General features: G+C 55.8%; 1 protein-coding gene across 3 annotated transcripts in view; it reads right to left on the reverse strand.

Moving 5' to 3' along the window:
• Cux1 (cut like homeobox 1) overlaps nucleotides 1-21868 on the reverse strand; it is a 328005-nt gene that overhangs the window by 236015 nt on the left and 70122 nt on the right. For all 3 annotated transcript variants that reach the window (XM_048789985.1, XM_048789984.1, XM_048789983.1), the window contains exon 2: nucleotides 14970-15080. In XM_048789985.1, coding sequence (XP_048645942.1) covers nucleotides 14970-15080 — 111 coding nt within the window. The remainder of the gene's footprint in view (nucleotides 1-14969; nucleotides 15081-21868) is intronic.

The raw sequence follows: 21868 nt of genomic DNA on the forward strand, positions 1-21868 counted from the left end.
ACATCTCAGGGGCCGTGTGGCACACACTCCTGAAGATGCCCCATGGGGGACAGCAATGACAACTCTTGCACCGTGCCTGCAGGAGAAGGCCTGGGGCCCAAGGGACAGGGCAGTTCAGGACACCGAGGGGCCACCACCGAGCCTGCTACCCCAAACTGGCCCCCAAGCAAGAACTGGAGGTGCCGGTTCTATATGCAGCTGGCCAGGCCTTTCCTGGTACTGGTCTCAGGTGGGCCTGGGCCAGCACTTCACACGCAGCCCACCCAGGGGACTTTATAATTCATGAGGCCAGGGGACCGCTGCCAGGGTGGCGCCACAGACAGGAAGTCAAGGTTCCTCTCTTTCTTCCTTCATGTTGTGTTACTGGGGACCGAGCCCAGGGTGCTCAATCACACCCCCAGCTCTTTTTTTTTTTGTTGTTTTTTTAAATTTGAGACAAGGTCTTGCTAAGCTTCCAAGGCTGGGCCAGAGCTTGTGATCCTCCTGCCTCAGCCTCCTGAGCCCTGGGATTGCAGGTGTGCACCCCACACCTGGCCTGAAGGTACCTTCCTAACCAGTGCAACTCTGAGGACCATGAATCTGGACTTCGCAGCCTCTGAGTAGCGGGTCCAGGCCGGGGTAAGCAGGTGGAAAGACAGGAAGCCCTCCAGGGGCAAAGCAGACAAACCCCAGAGGGAGGAGGCCCCGGCCTATACAACCTCAAGGGAACGGGACTTCCACAGGCAGGCCAGCCTTGAGGAGCTCTCCTCTGCCTAGTTACCCCACACAGGGTCCCCACCCGCTCACCAGGAAACATGGCTTTTCCTCCTGCTCCTCCAAGAAAACTCAGAGCACCCCTGGAAGCCCACGTCCTGGTATCTGCTCACTCTGGTGGCCAGCCAGAACTCAATCCCATTTCTTCCCAAACTCTGGAACCTTGATCTTGTCCCAGAATTCCTCCCCTGCTTCTCTGTAGATTCTGCCTTTCACCCCACCTAGGAACAAACTCAGGGCTTCCCCAGCAGCCAGGAGAACCTGCCCCCACCAAGGGGTGCTTCTCTGGCTACGGCTCTTCCAAGGTCACTCGCCCTACCCCCAGTTCCATTGCTGAGCCAGCCTTCCCCCCACGGCCCTGGCTTTCTCATTCAAGAGTGTCCCTGCTGTCCCAGTGTCTCCTGTTTCCCTGTACTGCGCATGAGCAGCGATGGTTCCAGGTACAGAACAGCCATGCCACCACAACAGGCACCGACACTCGCTGAGCCTCAACAAAGCCGGGGCCATCAGCCTCGGGGTCACTGCCATCGTCCCTGGGAAGGGTGCACACCTGGTGGCAGCCCTGGGTTCCTGCATGCCTCCACTGGGCACTGCCCTCCTGATTTTTTTCACTACTTGATAATGAAAGCCGATCACCACACCAGTCCCTGGCGGGCTGGGAGGGCCCAGAGGCAGGCTGGCACCAGCAGACGTGCCAACGTACTGCTCAGGGTGGTGGAAGGCTGACGGAGCACCGCAGGCTCCAGCCATCCGTAGCTCTGTTCAGGTGTCCTCTGTGGCTGCACTTGGTCAACAGTGACACCCCCACACCCCGGGCTCCCCCTGCTCCTCACCGGGAGGTGCTGTTCGCACCTCTGCTTCTGGAGAACACGGCTCACCCGCTGTACTTTGGCCAGAATGACTTGAAGCGAACCCGAGGGTTTGCTTTGGAAAGGAGCTCAGAGGAGGGCTGGATGGCAGCCTTGGACGATAAACACCTCCCCCCCACCCACCCCCGCCTCTGGCACGGCACCCTCCCCTCGTGAAAGTGCTTTCTGGGACAACCTGAGTTTCATGACCCTGGGGCCAGTGGGCTGAACAAGGAAGAGAGGGACAAGGTCCACAGGGCAGGCGAAGGGAACTTCACAGAGCATCACAGAGTGCTCCTCGTCCTCTGCAGGCTGCACAAACCCTCACACACAGAGGGCTCAGGCTGGGGGCTCAAGTCCGTGAAGTCCTCACACCCGAGAAGCCTCTAGAAACGTGAAACAGAAGAGGCTCGTTTCAAATCCTAACAATTTTGGTGTTAAGCGTGATGGTTAGCAGGGCTCTGATGAAACACCTCTGATCAGGCAATAGTCATGAAAATAAGGCACTCATCAAAACTCTGACATGTGCAAGGCCCTGGGTTACATCCCTGGCACTGGATTGAAATAAAAAGTCAAATAAGCTACCTTTAAAATAAGAATTAAAGAAACTGGCCGTAACTTTCAATGCCTAACCTGGGGGAAGTCCGAGAGGGCTTTCAAAGTTGCCTCGCACAGCTGGACCCGAGCAGCTGGACACCCTCTGACACAAGCCTGGAGGCCACAGCCTCCCTGCCAGCCGGGGGTGGCTGCTCCAGCCAGAGCAGCTCCTCTGACTGGCCACAGGCCATGAGGGCTGAGATAGACTTGACATTGAGAGCCTTACTAGCCAGCTGTTAGGGTGGGGTGGAGGAGAGGGGAAGGGCCAAATAAAGCAAGCTTCCTCCGTCAGCAGTACATGGCCTCCTGGCCTTCAGCCACCCTGAAGTCACTTTTTCAAACTGCTACAGTAGAAGACAGAAGTGACTTTTTAAAAGTCATTTCAAAGTAATAATGCTCCATAAAGTTTTTCTAACTTAGGGCTGGAAGACATGGTGGTTATTTTCAAATGTCTGGTTAAAAATTAGAAAGTCTCAGAGGGAAGCCACAAATATGTGAAGGACCCTCAGCATTTCTATTTCGGTTCAAGAACCGAAGAGCAGAGAGAATGAATGAACATCGTCAGCTTCACTTTGTAGGTACAACAGTCGGTGGCAGGTCAGAAATCTAAAAGTTGCTAAAACAAATTCTTATTTCTCTATGCAACGTGAAACCTACTGATGATAGTACAGAAATTAGTACAACCTTTTAACATCAGAATTATTTTCTTCTGCTAGTTTCGATGCTTTAAAGGAAAGACAAACCATAAAGTACATTAAGAAATCCAGGACAGAGCTGGGGCTGGGCTCAGTGGCAGAGCGCTTGCCTAGCATGCCCAAGGTACTGGATTCGATCCTCAGCACCACATTAAAGAAAAAAAGAAAGAAAGAAAGAAAGAAAAAGAAATCCATAACAACTCATAACATGAGACTACAGACTTAATATTGTTTGCCTAAAAAAAAGTGAACAGCTAGCCCCAAATTCCTTTTTAAAAATCCAATACAGGGGCTGGGGATGTGGCTCAAGCAGTAGCGCGCTCGCCTGGCATGCGAGCGGCCCGGGTTCGATCCTCAGCACCACATACAAACAAAGATGTTGTGTTCGCTGAAAACTAAAAAATAATTATATTAAAATTCTCTCTCTCTCTCTTTAAAAAAAAATCTAATACATTATTTAAAAAAAAAAACTAAACTAAAATGTCCATGTAAGCATAAATACTAACAAAGGCTCTGTATTTTTTAAAGCTCCTCAGAATCCCTGGAATAATGCCTGCCAACTAAAACACCTACTATGAATTTAGTAATGGGCTATGTGCACATAAATTACAAGGCCAGACATTTTAAAAGGAAAAAAAGGTGATTTATTGACACACTGGAGACACGGCGGGAGAGAAGCACTATTTCAACTTTCCATATATTCCTCGGCGCTGCAGATGTGCTAATGCAAAAAGAATCCCAGAGCGAAGATGGCTGAGCTCTGGTTCCATGGATCCGCTCCTTGGCTCCTCGGAGGAAGGGCCGCCACGCCCACTGCCCACACTGGCAATCAAGACAACGGGTACCGTACGCAGCCAGCGTTTATCTGGTTTCAAGTACCATGCACTCGGTCAAGCAAAGTGTGTCTCAAAATCTTATTTCAGTAAAAATTAAAATCTAAACACCACGTTCCCTTATCTCACTGTGGTGGGCCCTGACCCACGTCCCACGCTGCTCCTGCCTGCCGCTGGCCCTGCGCATGGCTGGCGTGCACACCCACTGACCTCACTTCCTGTTAGAAGCAACATTTTTCCTGCATTGTGGCAACCATTTAAAAAACAGGTGAAAAACTTTTCATGTTTTTTTTTTTTATGTGTAAACTAAATAAATACATCCTTGTTCTTGGTTTTGAATTCAAGGAGCCAGAAGCCAAGGCCATTCTCTGAGTAGGCCGTGGGGACTGGACGCAGCACCCCCCAGGAAAGGGACCTCAGCTTCTCCTCCCTGTGCCTGTGGCCGACAGCTTCCCAGCTGCTGTCTCCCAGGGCGGGAGCAGTGGAGGCTGGGGGAGCAGCGGAGGCTGGAGCTCCAGACAGGCTGGGAGCCCACCCATCAAGCACAAGCTTCAGGACCACAGGTGCGAGAGCAGCCTCTGGGTGGCACCGAGCATCCCCAGGGGACCCAGCTTGTCACACATGCGCAAGCGCAAACGGAGGGGTGAGGGGGGTTCCTGGCACTTTTGATTATGTGAACACACCTGACCCTGGGGAAACAGGCTGAGACCAGCCCCATATTTCAGACAAACCAAATAGCCAACAGACAGTAATGGCCTGACGCTACTGATGGCCCCGGCCAGAGGCGAAGTAGCGCTTAATCTTCTGAAGGAAACTGTCAATGCAGGGAGCCCGGAGCCGACCTTTCGCCCGGTCTTAATCACAGCCACCTATGATAACAGAGTGGGGTTTATTTTTATGCCTGGCTCCAGACTAAAATGATCAATCCTTCAATTCTGACTACTTTGTACCCACGGATGAACTGGAGTGAGCGAGGCCCACGTGGTTTTCATGGCTCCCTCGGGGCCCACGTGGAGCCAAATTCACCAAAGAACAATATCTAAAATAACTCCATCAAAACCCTGAACACTTCATCAAGGCTAAATCTACAAATTCAATGAAATGCCAATAAAAATCCATTTCAAAATTCCTCTTAAGAAATAAGACTTTTCAGCTGGGCGAGGCGGCGCACGCCTGCAATCCCAGCAGCTTGAGAACTTGATGCAGGAGGATCATAAGTTCAAGGCCAACATGGGCAACTTAGTGAGGCTCTGTCCCAAAATAAAAAGGGGGGGGGCAGGGGATGTGGCTCAGTGGATAAGTGCCCCTGGGTTCAATCCCAGGTACCCCACTACCACCAAAAAATCAAGTAAGAATTTCTAAAACGGAACTCAATAAACAATTCTGAAAGTCTCACGGGAGATAAGGAGCCACAAAGGGTCTAGCTGACACAGAAGAGCAAGGAGCAGGGGACTTCCCATCGAAGACTACCACTGACGTGGGGACAGCAGGGGATATCAGCAGAGCAGTGCGCAACTGCCACAGGCCTGGGCAGCCGGAAACAGAGCGTTGTGGCTGCCAGAGCACAGAGGGGACCTGGGGCGATTCCCTGAGGAACGCTGGGCGGGGTGGAAGAGGGCTCTGGGAAGGACCCGAGACTCAGCGGAAAGGATGACACGAGGCACCCAACGCCATCCACAGAGTGCAGCCCAGGCCCAGTGCCATTCCCGCGTGGAAAACAAAACCAAAGTGCCACACCAGTGAAAGGGAGCAGAGGAGGCTGTCCTGGGACATCAGCACAGCGGGTGGCATCATCTGCATTCCAAATGACAAGTGGCACCACGAGCATGAAGACAAGACAAGCCCGGCCTGGGAGGAGCCGTCTGCAAGGCAGAACCTTACAATGTTCAGATCTGGCAAGGCGGGCTCCCCGCCAGTCAGTGAGAAGCCAACAAGTGTCCACCAGGAAAAGCAGGGAGGGACAGAGCAGAGGAGGTGCGGAGGGACACTGCACAGAGGCCAGCTGTGCGGAAAGGTGCGCCCCTGCAGAGAGATGAGGAAGTCAGCAGCCAGCACAGGGCACAAGTCAGCCACCCCGCAGCAGGAGCAGATAGGGGCTGGGGCAGGGGACGGATTCAGGTGCTCGAGTGTGACACCTGGGGATGTGCACACCCTGTGACCAGCGACAGCTGGGAGATCCTAACGCCACTCCAATAAGTATGGAGAGGTGCACAACAACCTAGATCCCAACAGCCGTCCCAACAGCATAGGGATTTGGGCACAGTGGACACAGTGCCACCGGCCGCACCAGTAACCCAAGGCACAGGCCCCTGTGACTCGTCCCTGGACAATAACCCCGGGTAAAAGGTGAAGTCTAAGCGGGTATGTGTGTATACAGAAGGTGCCACTCGTGTGACACCATCTCGTGAAGAGTGACCTCCTGTGTATCCGCTACTAGGAATGAGCGGACCCCACTGTGAGCACACGAAGCCTGCAATGTGAGACGTGGCTCTCAGGATGGCGCCCATCTGAGGAGGAAGGGGCAGGAGGGATCGAGTAGGGGAGTGACCTTGTGTGTTGACTTGGGACAGACATCAGAAGCAAACAGGCCAAAACGTCAAAGTCTCCTGAGTCTTCACAAAGGGTATGGAACACCTACTGCATTTCCACACTGATCTGCAGGCTGGAAACGCCTTGGAGCAGAGCTGAAGCCCGAGTGGAGATTCCATGAACGTGAGCACCTCTGCACACACCAGGTCTCTCAAAGACCATCTTCCAAGGAGAGAATCCGGCAGGGATACCTCCACCCTGCGAACCACTAACGCACCAGAGGGACATGCCAACCTCAACCACACGGAGATGGAGGGCTTATGCACTATACCATGTGGGCCTGCCCACGCTTTGGGAGGTCTGTCACTCCTTGACATCAGCACTCAGGTCTGGCCTTGAGGCCCACTGTGAGCAGGACTCTCCTCTCACAGGAGCTGGCTTGGCAGCGAGTACAGCCCGCCAGCACCCACCCAGCTGCGCGGACTGCCAAGCTCCCCTGGAAACTCTGCCGTGGAGCATCATCACTCCCATTTTCTGGATGAGGAAACAGAGACTCAGAGGTGGTGTGGCCCACCAAAATCCACCCCACGTGGATCTGTGTACAGGCCTCTCCTCTAGGGCTATTAAACTCTCGGATCATCTGTACTGCTCAAAATAGCTCTTGAAAAACCACAGGATGCACGCAGGAAGCGGCCCATGGCTCAGGAAGGACAGGCCAAGCCGGCCCTGATGGCAGCTGGATGGAGGCTGCAGGGACGGCACGTGGGGCTCATGGGAGGAGAGCGCCCGTGGGTCTCCAGCACCCCACAGCCCAGGTCAAGACCTATGTGCAGATCTGACTGCTGCTGGTGGCACAGAGCAGAGGCCAGGGTCACCTGCTTATTGGTTACCTGAGAGGCTCCCCCTCACTCAGCATCCAGGACTTGAGCTTTCCAAGGTCCACATTCAAGGGCATCACTGGGCTCAGACTGAAGAGAGACGGAATGCGATGTCTCCAAATAATGACATGCCAAGAGCCAACCAAGGTGACTGGGCCTTCAGAAATTCTGGGGCCCCCAATGCTAAACAAGAGGCCCAGATTCATTAATGATGGTTTTAAAATCTCCATGGAAGGCTTTGTACACGTGTGTGTGTGTGTGTGTGTGTGTGTGTGTTCATGTATGTGCGTGCATGGGTATGTGCGTGCATGAGCAATTGCACGTGTCCGCACCCCCAGCACGCATGTGGATGTTGGAAGGCAGGAAGAATATGGAGGAGTGGGTTCCATTCTTAGGTGCCCAATACCTTTGTGGAGCCTGAAGTCCCTTTGCTGCCCCCTGATGACCACCCACTGCCCTCTGTCCTGTTTCAGCTCTCAGCCACCTGCAGTCAGCAGGCGTGACACTGGTTTCTGTAGCCACCGCCATCTGCCCCACTAGGGTAAGAGCTCTAAGGGGTGGAACCTCTCCGCCCCCACTGTGTCGCAGCATCTCACCTTGCCCCTGCCATCAGGAAGGGCTTCACACTACTTTCAGAAGAAAGGGAAAGAAGGAAGAAAAGCATTTATTAAGCACTTACTGCATATTCCATGCACATGAATTCAATTCACCCTTCTACCACCTGGGCTACTGAGGTCAAGCATCCCTAATCTGAAAATCTGAAATCCCAAATGCCCCAAATACTCCCGAGATGCTAAAAAAAAACTTTCAGATTTTAGCGCATTTTCGATTAAAGATGCTCAATTGGTGAAGTTTAGAGAAACATTCCCAAATTAAATTTAAAAATAAAACCTCCAAAATCTGAAACTGTTCTGGTCCTAAGCATCTCAGGTGAGGACACTGGACTTGTGTCAATGCCTTCTGCTCACAGGAGGTCCCAGTCTCAGAACTGTCAGTGACCTCGCTCAGGACCCTGATCTTACAGGACCCTGATGCAGACAGAACTATTCCTGTAGGTGAAGACCTGAGGCTGAGCTTCCGCCCAGTGCTGCTGAGGTCACAGTGCTAGGGAGCAGCACAGGACCCGACTGAGGCTGGAGGTGCACAAGCCAGCCAACCCCCTGCCTTGGCCTCTACAACCCCTCCCAAACCTGGCGCAGGGTCTTTCTGGAATGTGGGGGAATAATGCAGCTGCCAGTCCCTCCTGACCGGGCCACCCTCAGGGCCTAGTTCATACATTACTGCACCATGCTCAGGACAGCTTTTCCCCCAGGGACTCAGAGGAACCGAGGACATCACCACTGAGGCTGACAAATTGGCTTAACGAGTTTAATTGGTAACAGTTAAAAGTTCACTTTTAATTTTTAAACCTTTCCTGGTTAAAGTCTTATTATAACGTAACGGTGGGTGATTCTGGAATGATTAAACACCCGGGTCAATTATTTGGGCTTTATGATTTTGCCCAATACTGGAGTGGCCTCCTGTCAACTAAGTTGGCATCACAAAAATAAAAACTCACGAGGCACTTTCACATGTGGAGCTATCACAAAGGAGAAGAGGGAAAATCAACTAAAAAGCTGTTCCAGGGCTCTCACACCCCGAGAGAGGAATTTTTAAAAGCAGCTTTACTAAAGTGCAACTTAGACGCCATTAAATTCTCCCTCTCAGAGTGCACGACTCAGCGCTCTGGAGCACGCTCACAATTTGTGCAACTATTACACAGCACGTCTTTATCACCCACATAAGAAACCACACACCCACTACCAGGCATTTTCGGGACCCTCCCTGCACGCCCTGGCGGCCACTGATGTCTTCCTGTCTCCACGAACGCGACCATCCCAGCACTTCCCAGAAACCTGTCACGGGGTGCCTTCCCGGCTCCTTTCACTTAACACAGTATTTTCAAGGTCCACCCACGGTGTGGCACGTGGCAGTTCCCTTCATACGGACGAAGCCCATTCCGCTGGCTGGCTCACCTGCTCATGGACAGCAGGATGGCTTCTACTTTTTGGCCACTCTCTTCACGCTGCTATGGACACCCGTGTGCACACTTCTGTAAGTGTTTTCAGTTCTGTGGGGAACACGACTGGCGGTGGACTTGCTGGGCCACGGAGGAACTAGCTTTTTGAGGAAATGTCAATAAAAGGCACTTCTTGAGTTCTTTTTTAAATTCTGCACAAAGAAATTAAGTAAAATCAGATAAAATTTTTATTTATCCTCTGCCGGCTTGAGAAATGAATCTTGCAAAGTGACGTATATAATGTTTTTTTTTTTTTTTAATTCTATTTTGGAAAGAAAAGATGGCAACATGAGTGCCAATAATATGCCAGGACCCTGGTGCTCCAGCCACTAGGTGACCGTGGAGCTGAAAGTACAGGCCACAGCTCCGGCCCGCTGCCCGGGCCGCCAAAGGCGGGAGGGGGTGGCAACCAGGCTGGGGCTGTAAACCCAGCACAGGAGCTACAGCCAGGCCCTGAGTCCCAGTGTGTGACCACCCCACGTCCCTGGCCACCCAGCCTGGGGCCTCCTCATTGCCCACTGCCCTTCTGAGACCCGAGTCTGTCGGGACGTGACTGGACTCCCTCCCACCTAAAAGCCACAGCAGCGGCGCAGGGCGAGGTCTTCAAGTCAGCAACTCAACGTGCCCCACGAGCTTCAGGAAAATGACGTTGGCTGGTCACCAGATGGTGGGAAGCAGTTCGGGACTCTAACAAGGACCAAAACGTGAATGGCAAACTCCAGTCGCACGGGCTGCACGGTCTGGCAGCTTGCTAAAGACAAGAAAAGCGCTGGGAGCCCGGCGGACCGCGTACACACGCACATGCACGCAGCGGGGAGCCACGGCCCAACAGCACTGGGGCCACAGGGGGCCTCGACCGACTCCTCAGCCATCACCCTTGTCCCAGTGCCCCGCCTCGCCCAGGACTCCTGCAGGCCAGGACGCCCGGGCTCCAGCCAGCTGCCAGCAGCCGCACGACTGTCCAATGGAGTGGCCTTGTATTGCAGGGCGCCCCTTCCAGAAAGTCACTCCTGCGGTGCCTACAGAAGGCCACGGCTACGTGTTGCTGTCCTGCACTCCCACACCTTCCTCCACACTGCGCCAGCATAGGGACCACGACGCAGCCCAAGTCCACGGCATCTCCCAGTCCTCGTCCCCCTCACCTTTGTACAAAGCTGGCACAGGGGGACGCTGTGGCCCTTGCTTTCCACCTGAGTTCAGGAGCACTTCCTCCTGGTCCATAAAGAGCAGAGGCCCAGGCCCCAAGCCCACTTCACAGAGGTGCAAGGCTTCACCCGAGTCCACCTGCAGACGCAGCCCAAGCAGGGAGGAAACAGAAGGTCGCGGGCCTAAGGCGAAGGGCCAGCCAGGACTCGGGCGTCAGGAAACAAGCCAACACATGAGCGCAGGTCACACCAGCACCAGAGTCGGGGACAGGAGCCCGGCCAGGCCACTGCCCTGGGCCAGACAACAAGGGAAGAAGATGGGCTGGCCTGGGTCTGACAACCAGGGACCTGGGTCCCCAATGATCAGGACCAGAGCGGAGCTCTGCTGCTGGCGACAGGAGCATGATGTCACATGCTCCTGACAGGCAGATGTAGATGGCACAGACACAAAGCAACCAGCATGATGAACCAGGTGTCCTGAGGGTCCATGAGCCAGCCAGCAGGCAATGTGGAGGCAAGGGAACGGCATTCGAGGAGAAGCCTGGAGGCCGCGTGGCCATGATGCGGGGCGAGATGGGAGTGGAGCAAGCCAGACACCCAGAAATGGTCAGGGCAGAGTGGACGCTGACCTGGCACCAGTGCCCAGGACACAGGTGAGGAACACCGCGGCACCAGGAGTCGGCTCTCCTCCCGCTCCCTCCCACAGAGGCTGGCCTCCCCGAAAAGCCAAGGAGCAGGGGGAGGCTGGGCCGCAGCCCAGCGATGAGCATGTGTCTCCCGCAAGGCCCAGGTCCACCCAGCACCATGACAAGAAAAGCAAAAGAACTCCACAGAGCAAAGAGCCCACCTGGGTCTCCCCGGAAGCAGTCAGACACTGAGACCACCTTCTTGCAGTCACACGTCACAGTCCCAGGTGGCAGGAGGCTGTTAGTCGCTGCGTTCCTAGAAGGACACCACCCTGGGCGACTTGGTCCTCACTGGACTAGTCCCTCTCTGCCACATTACTCCTTGTGGCAGGTCTCCACTGTCATGCCAGTCAGACAGTGTGTTCCCCAAAGCCCCTGCGACTCTGCCCCAAGAGCCTCCAATGCATCTGTGTGCTGAGAGATGCTTGTCCCATCAGGAAGCCACCAAGAGCATGGGCTCCACAGCCGGCTACGTGGACAGGCCCAGCTGGGCACAAAGCAGCTGTGGGAGCAAACGCAGAAGTGAACTGAAGGAGCTGGATGTGGTGAGCCTCGCTACTGGAGAGGCTGAGGCAGGAGGATCACAAATCCAAGGCCAGTCTCAACTACTTGTCAAGACCCTGTCTCAAAATAAAAAGGGCTGGGATGTGGCTCGGTGGTGGAGCGCCCCTGGCTTCAATCCCCAGGACCATGAAACCACAAGCAGCAAACAACAAAGTAACAGAATGGAAAAGCAGGAAGAGGCGATTCCTAGGTAGAAGAATGGGACTCTAGAGCCACCCCTGGCGACCCCTGAAGAGAAGTAGCAGGTTTTCCTGGTGCCACAGCCTCATCTATTCCCTGGAACCACACCTGGGAAACCCAGGGCCTGCCACACCTCTGACATGACCACAGAGAGGCTGAGGAGACACCGGGCAGCGAGGCCCACACCCACCCGCTTCCATCCCCCAGCTGCCTGCCCTGGGCAAGAGCAAAGCTGCTTCCTGCAGCAGGGACGCCTGCACCGCGGCCAGCCCACAGAGCCCCGTCACACCATGGTTGTCTCTGCCCTGCACCCATCTCCTGTGCCACAGCACCCAGCCCCAGCCAGGGCATAGCTGTTTCTGCCAGAGTCAGGCCTTGGTGCCCCTCATCACCCCCTGAGCTCTGGGGCCTGGGCTCCTTCCCCCCTTAGCATCCACTCTCTGGGTGCAAGGCGGAGGAGGGTGGTGGAGACCCAGATGCTCCTCCTGGCCTGGCAGCGGACACAGGCAGCAGGCATCTAGGGGACCGCATTCTCAAGCAGGGGCTCAGGTGCTGCACGCTCATCAATGTTAACGGTCAAGACCGGGGCTCACGGCTGGGGCGTGGCTCAGAGTGGGGCACTTGCCTGGCAGGCTCGCTACTGGAAAGGCTGAGGCAGGAGGATCACAAACGAACAAAAAGCCCTCAAACAGAAGTGTTCCGGGGCTGATCTCATCAGAAGATGTGGCCGAGCCACCCAGCACTGAGCTCGCTCATGCCCGCCCTGCTGCCTGGTGAGAAAGACAAGGAACTCAAGACAGGGACAGCACCTTCCCCCAGGCTGAGCCTGTGGCCCGTGGAAGGTGTTCCATAAGTACCTGTGAAGTGACCGACTGTCCTACAGACCGCGCTGGGAAGACCCTAGCTTCGTTTGGGGTCTTTCTGTGATGTTCCCTGAGCTGGCCCCATGGGCCAGAAATCTTTGTGTCTAATGCATCGCGCAGTGGGCGTTTCAATGCCAACCACGAACACTCTGCAGGCCAGGAGCCAGGCCTGCGCAGAGCCCTCCATACACACCACGCCGCAGCCCTGCGAGCCGGCCTGGTGGGAGAGCCGGCTGGTTTGGTATGAAAACAATGAAAGCTGGAGAGGTGAAGTGATTTGCCCAAAGCCACGCAGCCAGCAAGTCACCCGCGACGACGAACATGAACAGCCACATGCCACGGAAATCCTGTTGCTGTGCTCCGAGAGCGATCATCAGTCCAGTTAGGGATGGATGTTCATTCAGAAAATTTAAACGCATTTTTTATTCTTTTTGATTCAAAGAAAATGTGTAAAACTTTATCTAGAGTAACTGCAGTGTCCTTCAAGTTAACTGCGATTTTTGGATTAAAAAGATGCAAGTGAGAACACCAAGTGGTGAAACTTAAGACAATCCACTCTAAACCAAAGCTCTCAGGCTCCAGCCATCCCAGCGCCCTGCTGTTCCTGCAGCACCACCCCATCCAGCCTTCTCCTCCTGGCCCCGAGCCTCTCCAGTCACCCTGAAGGGCCTCCTAGGCCGACACCCACTCCCTGGTGAGAGCTTGGGCAGCTCCTGATGTCAGATGCTCAGAACTTCAGGGGACATGGGTGGAAATGCTCCACTCTCACAGAACAGAGGGAGGGGGCATGCACATGGAGATTCAGCACTGTGGCCCGCACCAGTAGGCCCCATTGGCCAGGAGTTGGGACCTTGAGCACCATGGTGGTGTCCTCCAGACAGGGGCTGCTTTCCCTGATGACAAACCAAATATTTTAGCCACCGCCACATGAAGTTCTAAGCACCCTACATTTCACATGTTCGGTGTCCAGGCATGTTGACTCCACAGTGAACGGTGACCTGCTTGTCTGGTGGCACAGCCAGAGGCAGTGACCAGTGCTGAGAAGAAGCCATGGGTCCCTGGGACCCAGATCCCAAACAGAATGATAATGCAATGTCCCTTCTGGGACCCGGGCTGGCACACCCTGAGGTTCCGCATGTGCTGTCAGACTCCAGCGTGCCATCTGAGCCCACAACCCCTCTGCGCCTCTGTGGCCCTGGCGGCCCCTGTCACTGCAGGAGGCCTGGCTAGAGGAGGGAGGGCCAGAGGGCTAGGCGTCTCCACGGGACAGCCACACTGGAGCACAGCTTGGTGGGGGGTGGGGGGTGGGCAGCAGGTGGCAGACCTGAGACTTCAGCAGGTCCGCTGAGCCCTGCTGCTCCTCCTGTGCCACCATGCTTCCACCCAAGATATTGATTCTAAAATAGAGGTTAATTATTCAATTTCCAGAATGCCCAGTGAGGACAGCCCTGGAGAGCGAGTTCTGCTGAGACATTTAAAATGGGTCCCCTTGTAAAGCCTCTGCTCCCACGTCACTTCCCAGGAGTGATGGATTAGAAAGGTGCCCTCCCCCAAAGTGGCTTTTCTTCCAGGCCTGTTCCTCTGTCCTCCCTGGAAAGCCAAGAGCCACAGGGAGACTGCTGAGGTCTGTGGCGGTGGCAGCCCACTAGCCCCAGAGAGCCAGGCGGGCTACCCTGCAGGTGCCCCGAGGGCCACCCGGCTGCCCATCTGTCTGGAGGACTCTGGCTTCTTTGCATTTCTCACTAAGCCTGAATCGGGCACAAAGGGACCTGAGAGACAGACGAAGAGTGCACTGCCCGCCCCTCTGGGCACTGTCCTCCCAGTGACAGTCAAAAGAGGCAGGAGCGTGTGAAGAGCAGTTCCCAGAGCCCTTTACAGCGCACTTCAGCAAGGCGTTTCAAAGGCCGTAGCAGGTGAAATGCCGGCTCTAAAAGAAACATCGGGCAATGGGCCTCACATGCGCAGCCTCAGACTCTCCGCTGCAGACCCATGGCCGCCCCACATGTCCTTAAGGACTCTGGTGGCCTCTACCCACCGTGGGGCACAGGCCAGAACAGGCCACACGTCTGCACCTGCACTTGCATGGTGCCCACCCAGCTTGTTCCACACCTGCACCTGGAGTCAGCCAGTACCATGATGTTCCTGGACAAGCTACCCACTGCCGTGTCCCCAGAGCCCACGCAGGGCAAGCATGACTTTCTGCTGGGGCTATGGACAATGCAAAAGAGGCAGGCGGCTGGCCACACATTGTCTGATCAACCATAAAACGCCCGAGACGCGTGTCCCAGGGGTGTGCGAGAGCCACAGCCCCTCCGGGAGGTCTCCAGGGAACCCCTCACCTCTGGAGTGTTCTTCTTGAACTCGCGGCTCTGCTCGATGAGCCGCTTCCTGGACTGTTCGCTTTCATCCTGACGGTTCGCCAACACTGTCGCGGTGGCATCGAGTTCTCTCTGTGGAGGGACACAAGAAGGAAAACAAGGATTGTGATCGTACTTTCTACCAGAAGGGTTCACATGTCCACCTGACCAGGACACTCAACAGAGACCCCTGGGGCTCCGAGACACCCACTCATGGGCAGAGGAGGGACTCGGGCAGTGAGCACCATCCCCCTGCCCCACAGGCCCTGGCTGGAGAAACCCAAGCTTGCTCAGCCTGCCACGCTCGCCACGCTGTTCCCCACGCACACTGCCCAGTGGCCATGCCTAAAACAGCACACACAGAAACAGCGTCTCCACCACAACCAATGTCGGCAATGCCTCCCTCCGAAGCAGCTCAGGATGCTCTGAGCAGGCCTCTCGGGCCACTCTCCTGAGTCCCAGTCCCCTGATGAGCACAGCGCTTCCCACCAGGGCTTCTGTCTTGCTGTCCTTCCGCGGTGCGGGCCTGGGATCTTACAGTCACATCTGATTTGCTTTCATTCAACAAATATTTACAGGGAGCTTAACTCTGGGTCAGGCACCACACTCAGGACAATTAACCTGTTATTAGTTTTCAAGAGGGACCTTTAAAAGGCAAATTCTAATATAATTATTTCCAAAATTTTGTAAACTTCCCAGAAGCAAGGCCCCTGAGAGGGGCAGTGACTCTCAAGCAATCTTACTTGCCCTGGACAGACTTGGGGACCACTGCAGGGGGTCTCCAGAAGAAGACCTGCCCGGGTGGAGGGTGCTGGGCTCTGCTCTACTCCGCAACCTGACACTGGTGTCAGGAACTTGTGCCCTGGCCTCAGGGATTCTGGGGGGAGCTGCCAGGAGTAATGTAAAGCAGGCTGCGGCACATGGGCCCAGAAGTGGGGCTCCAGGCACGTGGCAGGAGCACAAGCCACGTGGCTGTCACCAGTCAAAGGCCCACCGTCTCCTGAGTTGGTTCAGTTACTGAAGCTGCAATGGCAGCTCATTCTACATTGGATTCAGATGGTTGCTCCAAGTGGCCTCTCGAGGCAAGGACCGGCACGCCCTGCAGTCTAGCAGAGCCAGGATCTTGCTGAAGGCTCAGAAAGGCCATGAGAACCCACCACTGACCCCCCAGGATGCCACAGTTAAGGGCTTCTCTCCGCCCACCTCCTCAGGTTCCCGTGAGTTTCCTTTTGGGTGAGAATAACCCAGTGGGCCCCAAAGCCCTCCTGGTACCACTATGGGGTGGCCCACAGCCAGACAAGATGACAGAGAGCTGGGACAACCACCCAGCAGGCTGTCAGCTCTGGAATCGTGGACCGTGGGGGGCGGGGGCACAGGGGCTGGGAGGGGAGGTGCCGCCACGCCACACTCCCCCTTTAGCATTTCTGGCATTAAAGCAAAACTTGGGCAAACAAGTCCAAGAGAATATCGTGGGCTAGCGTTCGAGAACAGATGTCAAAGCTATTGCAGAAAAGAGGGAAACACTGAGCATTTTGATAGACCACATTTGAAACGCATCCCAGTCGAGGGAAGGCAGGGAAAAAGAGCAACCACCACGCATGTGGGAGAGCGGGCTGGGACGAGAAGAGGAGCCACAGATACGCAGGAGGCGCTCGGAAATATAAACAATCTGGCGAGGAGGAGGACGCAGACGTCTATATTTAAGCAGCAGCAGAAGAAGTTATAAAAGGAGGCTTCGAGGAGGGGATGAAAGCCAATATTGAAATATGACAAAAACGAAGGGTTGATGTTTGTTCCAGGCACACACACAGAGGACCAAGAGAAAGACACAGAGCCCCGGCGCCTGCGCCACCAGGAAGTCCACCCTGGTCAGCCACCCAGTCGGGGCATCTGCTGGCTTCTTCAAGACACTGAGGTGCCGGACTTGGGGGGCACAGGGGGATTTGTGGGGTCCCAGCCTTCCTTCCTAGTGGGGAGTGTGGGTAAATGACTGAGGAGTCCCCAGAGTGAGGGGTCTGCAGGCCCCTCTGTCCCTGGGCTCCCCGTCTGGCCTCTGGTTCGGGGTTCCTCCCTGGGCAGGCTGGCTGGTCGGGAAGCCTGAGTTGAACAGGTGACAGCGGGCAGACCCACCTTGACCCTGGCATCGCAGAGCCAATGCACCGGAGGCCACCTGCTCCGGCAGCAGGGCCTCTGCAGGGGCCGCCACGCGCCCTCCCCATGCCTGCAGACACGTGCAGGCCAACAAAAGGGGTCTCCAAACTCAACAGCACATGCCACCTGCCACCACAGAAACAGATCAGCAGAGGAAAGGAGGGAGCCTCAACCGCCCGGAGAGAGCTGGTGGGATTTAAGGCTCACAATCTGACCAAGGCCCCTGGCAGGGGGCCGGGGGAGGGGGGGACCACCGAGTCCTTCTGAAGGAAGCCAAGGTGCTGGTTCCCAGGCTGTGGGCACAATGCAGAGGGAGGAGGCACCTATTAAACACAAACTGGACATGTCCCCCTGCCCACCAAGCCCGCCTAGACTCCAAGTGCCCAACAGGACAACACTTAACAAGGGAACCTCGGGTGTTGAGGGAGGTGGGTGGGGGCCCAAAACATACCCCTTAGCCCAGGAGTCACAGTCACGGTAAATGGGAGCAGAGTGCCCACATCGGAACGGCCTCAAGTCACACAGAGCCGCAACACCGGGACAGCCACAATGCCCCCCATCAGCAAATCTGGCCTGGCCACTCAGACTGCAGGACGATGGTCTGAAAAATACGTGCTGTGTAGGAAGGGACGGTCAACAGGACATACTCAAGCAAAAAGAGCAAAGTGTCCAAAGGTCAGCACTACTTAAAAGGTCAGGAGTGCCGATGCGTCCACCAGGACAGGCTCCAAGGGAAGAGTCCAGAGAAACGCAGAAGGAAACTTGCACCCCCGGCTCTCGGGAGGGACGGCCAGTCACCTGCCCTGCACTGTGTGCCTTCTGACTGCTTTGCCATGTGGCATATTATCTAACAAGGAAGAAGGACAAAATACATTAACTTTTAAACCCTGTCGCCCCAGGTGCTCAGGAGGCTGAGGTGGGGGATCCTGTGAGCCCCGCAGCTAGAGACCAGTCTAGGCAACAGGGGCTCAAGATTCTGTCCTAAAAAAAATCCTATCAGTGTGAAAACACACACACACACACACACACTGACAGAAATACACATAATGGCTTGGGCACAGTCTCATGGTGCACAGCCACAGGGAGTGGCAGCCTGGAAGGGATGATCTCTTGATTCTGGTAATTCAAAAAGGGAGGTGTGGGCTGGGGGTGCAATTGGGTGGTGAGCATGTTCCCAGCTGGCAGGAGACTCTGGGCTCAACCCCTGGCATTGCAAAAACAAACAAACAAAAAACCCTGAGGCGGGCACATCTTTTATCACAACAGCTATTCCTCATTCAATGTGCTGCCCCGGGGCCAGTCAGGGGTAGGGGAGACAGTTACAGAAAGCACTCTTACAGGACAGGGCAGGAGGGCCCTGGGGCCCAGGACCTTGGTCCCCAGTAATGACAAGCTGGCAGGGTTGCCAGCAGCCCATGAACTTGGAACCAAGCATTTCCAAAGGGACCACGTGTGGCCAGGATGGGCACCTGATGCAGGTGTTTTGCAGTTCAGAGCAGTCACTGGACGGCTGAGGTAGGGTGGCGACAAGATCCAGGGCGAGACTGTGGCTTTTGGAACCACGTGGCCCCAAGAAGTCGTGTGGCCAGGCCACTGATCAGGAGTTGCAGGTGTCAGGCCCAAGGCGGACTCTCTAGAGTGGCTCTCTTCACCCCTCGAGGTGTCCCCACCAACCAGAGCTGGTGGCCCTGCTCATCCTCAGAAGAGCTTCAGAGGCCATGGCCCAGGCTCAGCACCATCCCCTGGGGAGCAGATGGGCCCAAGCTCATCTGGGAGCCCAAGGGCCACATGCACAGAGGCCCTGGTTCTGTGCAGGTGTGTGGGCCCCGCCCAGGAGCCGTGCTGGCCACAGTTCTATGTGCCTTGCTGAGACAACTATCAGAAGCCTTCCCTCTGAGGACATACAGCTCCTACATCCTAAATCTCTGCAGGACTCCAGTCTCTCAGCCAAGTCACGTTCAGAACAAGACCAAAGAAAACCACCATGTAACTAAGCTATTTAAAAGAAATTTCAGAAAATGTTTTAAACACGTTTTTCATGATGTTACTGGTCAGTCTGGAATTGCTCACCTTCAAGGTACATAGGTCCCACAGGTCCTGTCGTGCCCCCCCCCCCATTCTGCTGAGCCTCTTCCTCAGGCCCCAGGCCAGGACAGCCTCCCATGGGGGACCTTCCCAGGCCGGCAGAGGGGCCTCCTCCCAGCCCCCGGGGCCACACACCAGCCACACAAGCAAGGTGTCCTCTACCTTGAATCCAGAGTTAGCTCAACAGCTGTTCTTTTGGTGACTGTCAAACTCATCCACCAACATAGCCCAGAGAGAAATTGTAAATGACTCTATTAGTGAAAACTAAGACGGCTGATGCACACAAGGAAAGTCCTAGGGTGTCTGATGGGCAGGCTTCAGGGCATCTTTGTTTTGTGCCCATAACAGCCTTTTGGATGAACAGAAGGAGGTCTAGCTAGAAAGGGGTGAGGGCCTCCAGCCTCCTCCCAAGACCTCTCCCAGCTCCCACTCAGAGTTCTGGGGCTGGGGGTGTGGCTCAATGGTGGAGTACGTGCCCACCATGACCCCTGGTCATCAAAACCTGTGAAGCCCTTCATACAATAGGTGCCAGAAAACCCCGAATGGAGACCCAGGCTCCACCCCATGGCCGCCTGTGGCTGTGGCCAGATGACCTGCCTTCCCAAGTTGTGGCGTGGTGAATGCTGTATCTAGGCTAATTTTCATTACCACCAGAGTCCCACACCTGGCCTCAGCCCTGAACTCATCCTGCCACCAGCATCCTCGAGCAGGGTGGGAGCTCCAAGGGGCTCCATTGAATCAGACAACACCACCTACAGGGGACCAGGGCATAGCAGTGACAAGGCAGAAGGGCCAGGCCAGGGGGACAAAACCCAGAGGAAGAGGGTAGAGAAGACAGACAATCCTTCTAGCAAGAAAGCTCTCCAGGTTTCTGTGAAGGGTGCCCATCTTTGCTCAGTCCCCACGATCCCCTTCCTCACCATGGCCAGGGCTTGCTGGGCTCTATGCAACTGAGCAAGGGCTCAGAGGAACCAGGAGCCTCATCCCAGTCCCCAGGAAGACACAGGGGACACAGCAAAGCACCCCGCAGCAGTGGAGGCCAGCAGGAGGGTTAAAGAGACGCTGAGAGGTGGGCGGGCAGTGGGGGTCAGTTGTGCTCAATTAAAACTGTAAAAACCACCTCCCTAAACATGTCCACCACCACGACCAAGCCGCCCAAGCTGCCCACGGCAAACACGTAGATGCAGGTACAAAGGAGGCTCCGTGGGCTTGCGGCCCGCCCTGGGGCAGGGCTGGAGGGTGGCACATGGGGCGGGGTCCTTCCCCTCCCCGCTTCTGCATCTGGTCATTCTGAGCACGTGAACGCAACGCCTACTCCCCAAAATGAGCATTTCTCTTTTAAAAGCCTCACCCAACAGAGAGGCGAAGGCCATGAAGGGCCCTCAAGGACCAGGACACCACAGGTGTCTGTGACCCTGAGCCTGCCCAGCACCCTCTCTCACACCTCTGGCTCACTGCCACAACCGTCACATCCCATGCCATGTGTCACATGTGTGGCCAGAGAGGGCACCTCCACCCGGAAACCAGAGACCCATACAATCAAGCTGACTGCCAATGGGGACCCTGAGTGGCAGCAGGCAGTGGCAGAGGGGATAGTCGGGAGGAGACCTGCATCAGAGCTGCCCATTAGCACCCACCACCCTAACCCCTGGGGGCCCAATGCTCAGCAACGAGGAGACGAACGGGCGAGGAGGAGAGCACAGAGCACAGCAGGACGCTGGTGCAGTGAGGGCCAGTGGGACGGCAAGAGGGAGCCTGGGAGGGCACGCGGTGGGGTCCCGTCAGCAAGACCTGACACACAGCAGCTCCAGGAGAGGGCACGGGCCACACCAAGCTCCAGCAGTGCTCACCAGAGCTGCAGGAGGCCATGGTGGCAGCCCAGAGACCTCGGGTCAGACCACCCCAGCCCATGCCTGCCCTGGCACACTGATTCCCCCAAGATCCTGGGCATCACTAAATAAAAGAAGAAGCTGTAACATAGTCCAGGAAAGGGGCAGAAAGGTCCAGAGGAGCAGTGACCACCTCTGCTTGGGGGGAAACCAGAAAGAGCTTGGTGGAGACACAGCGTCCAAGCAGGTCCTGAGGAAGACCTGGGGCAGGCCGGTATCCCTGGGCAGAACAACGTGGAAGGAGACGGGACACATTCAGGGACTGGAGCAGCGTCCAGGAGGGCAGAGATTCCGCTGTGCTGGGCTATCGGACAAATGCAGCCTCGCACAGGGGCCATGGATGCAAGATAGTCTAGAACAATCCAGGAGGTGTGAGGGCGAGGAGAAAGGGGCAGGCGGGGACCGCGGCTTCCTCACAGGCCTCGAAGTGGGGCAGAGGGGTGAGGAAGGTGGGGGGCAAAGGGCACCTGCTCTAGCTAGCCTTGGAGGATGCTGGCACCATCATGGCTCCAACACAGGAAGGTACACAGGTCACGTGCATTTGGAAAGCCAACTCCAGCAAGGCGTGGAACACTGCCCGGCTGCGAGCTCCAGGTCCCCACGACCCCAAGGGGAAGCCTGGTGGGGAGAATGGCGGGCAGCCACCACCCTTCCCAGGGCAGGGCACGAGCCCTGAGCACAGCAGGCTAGGGAGCTGCCTGGGCCGGTCCCTCTGCCATCTCCAACTCAGGGAGCAAGAAGCCGGCAAAAATGGGC

The sequence above is a fragment of the Marmota marmota genome, unplaced genomic scaffold (genome assembly GCF_001458135.2).
Source record: "Marmota marmota marmota unplaced genomic scaffold, marMar, whole genome shotgun sequence".
Classification (NCBI taxonomy): domain Eukaryota; kingdom Metazoa; phylum Chordata; class Mammalia; order Rodentia; family Sciuridae; genus Marmota; species Marmota marmota.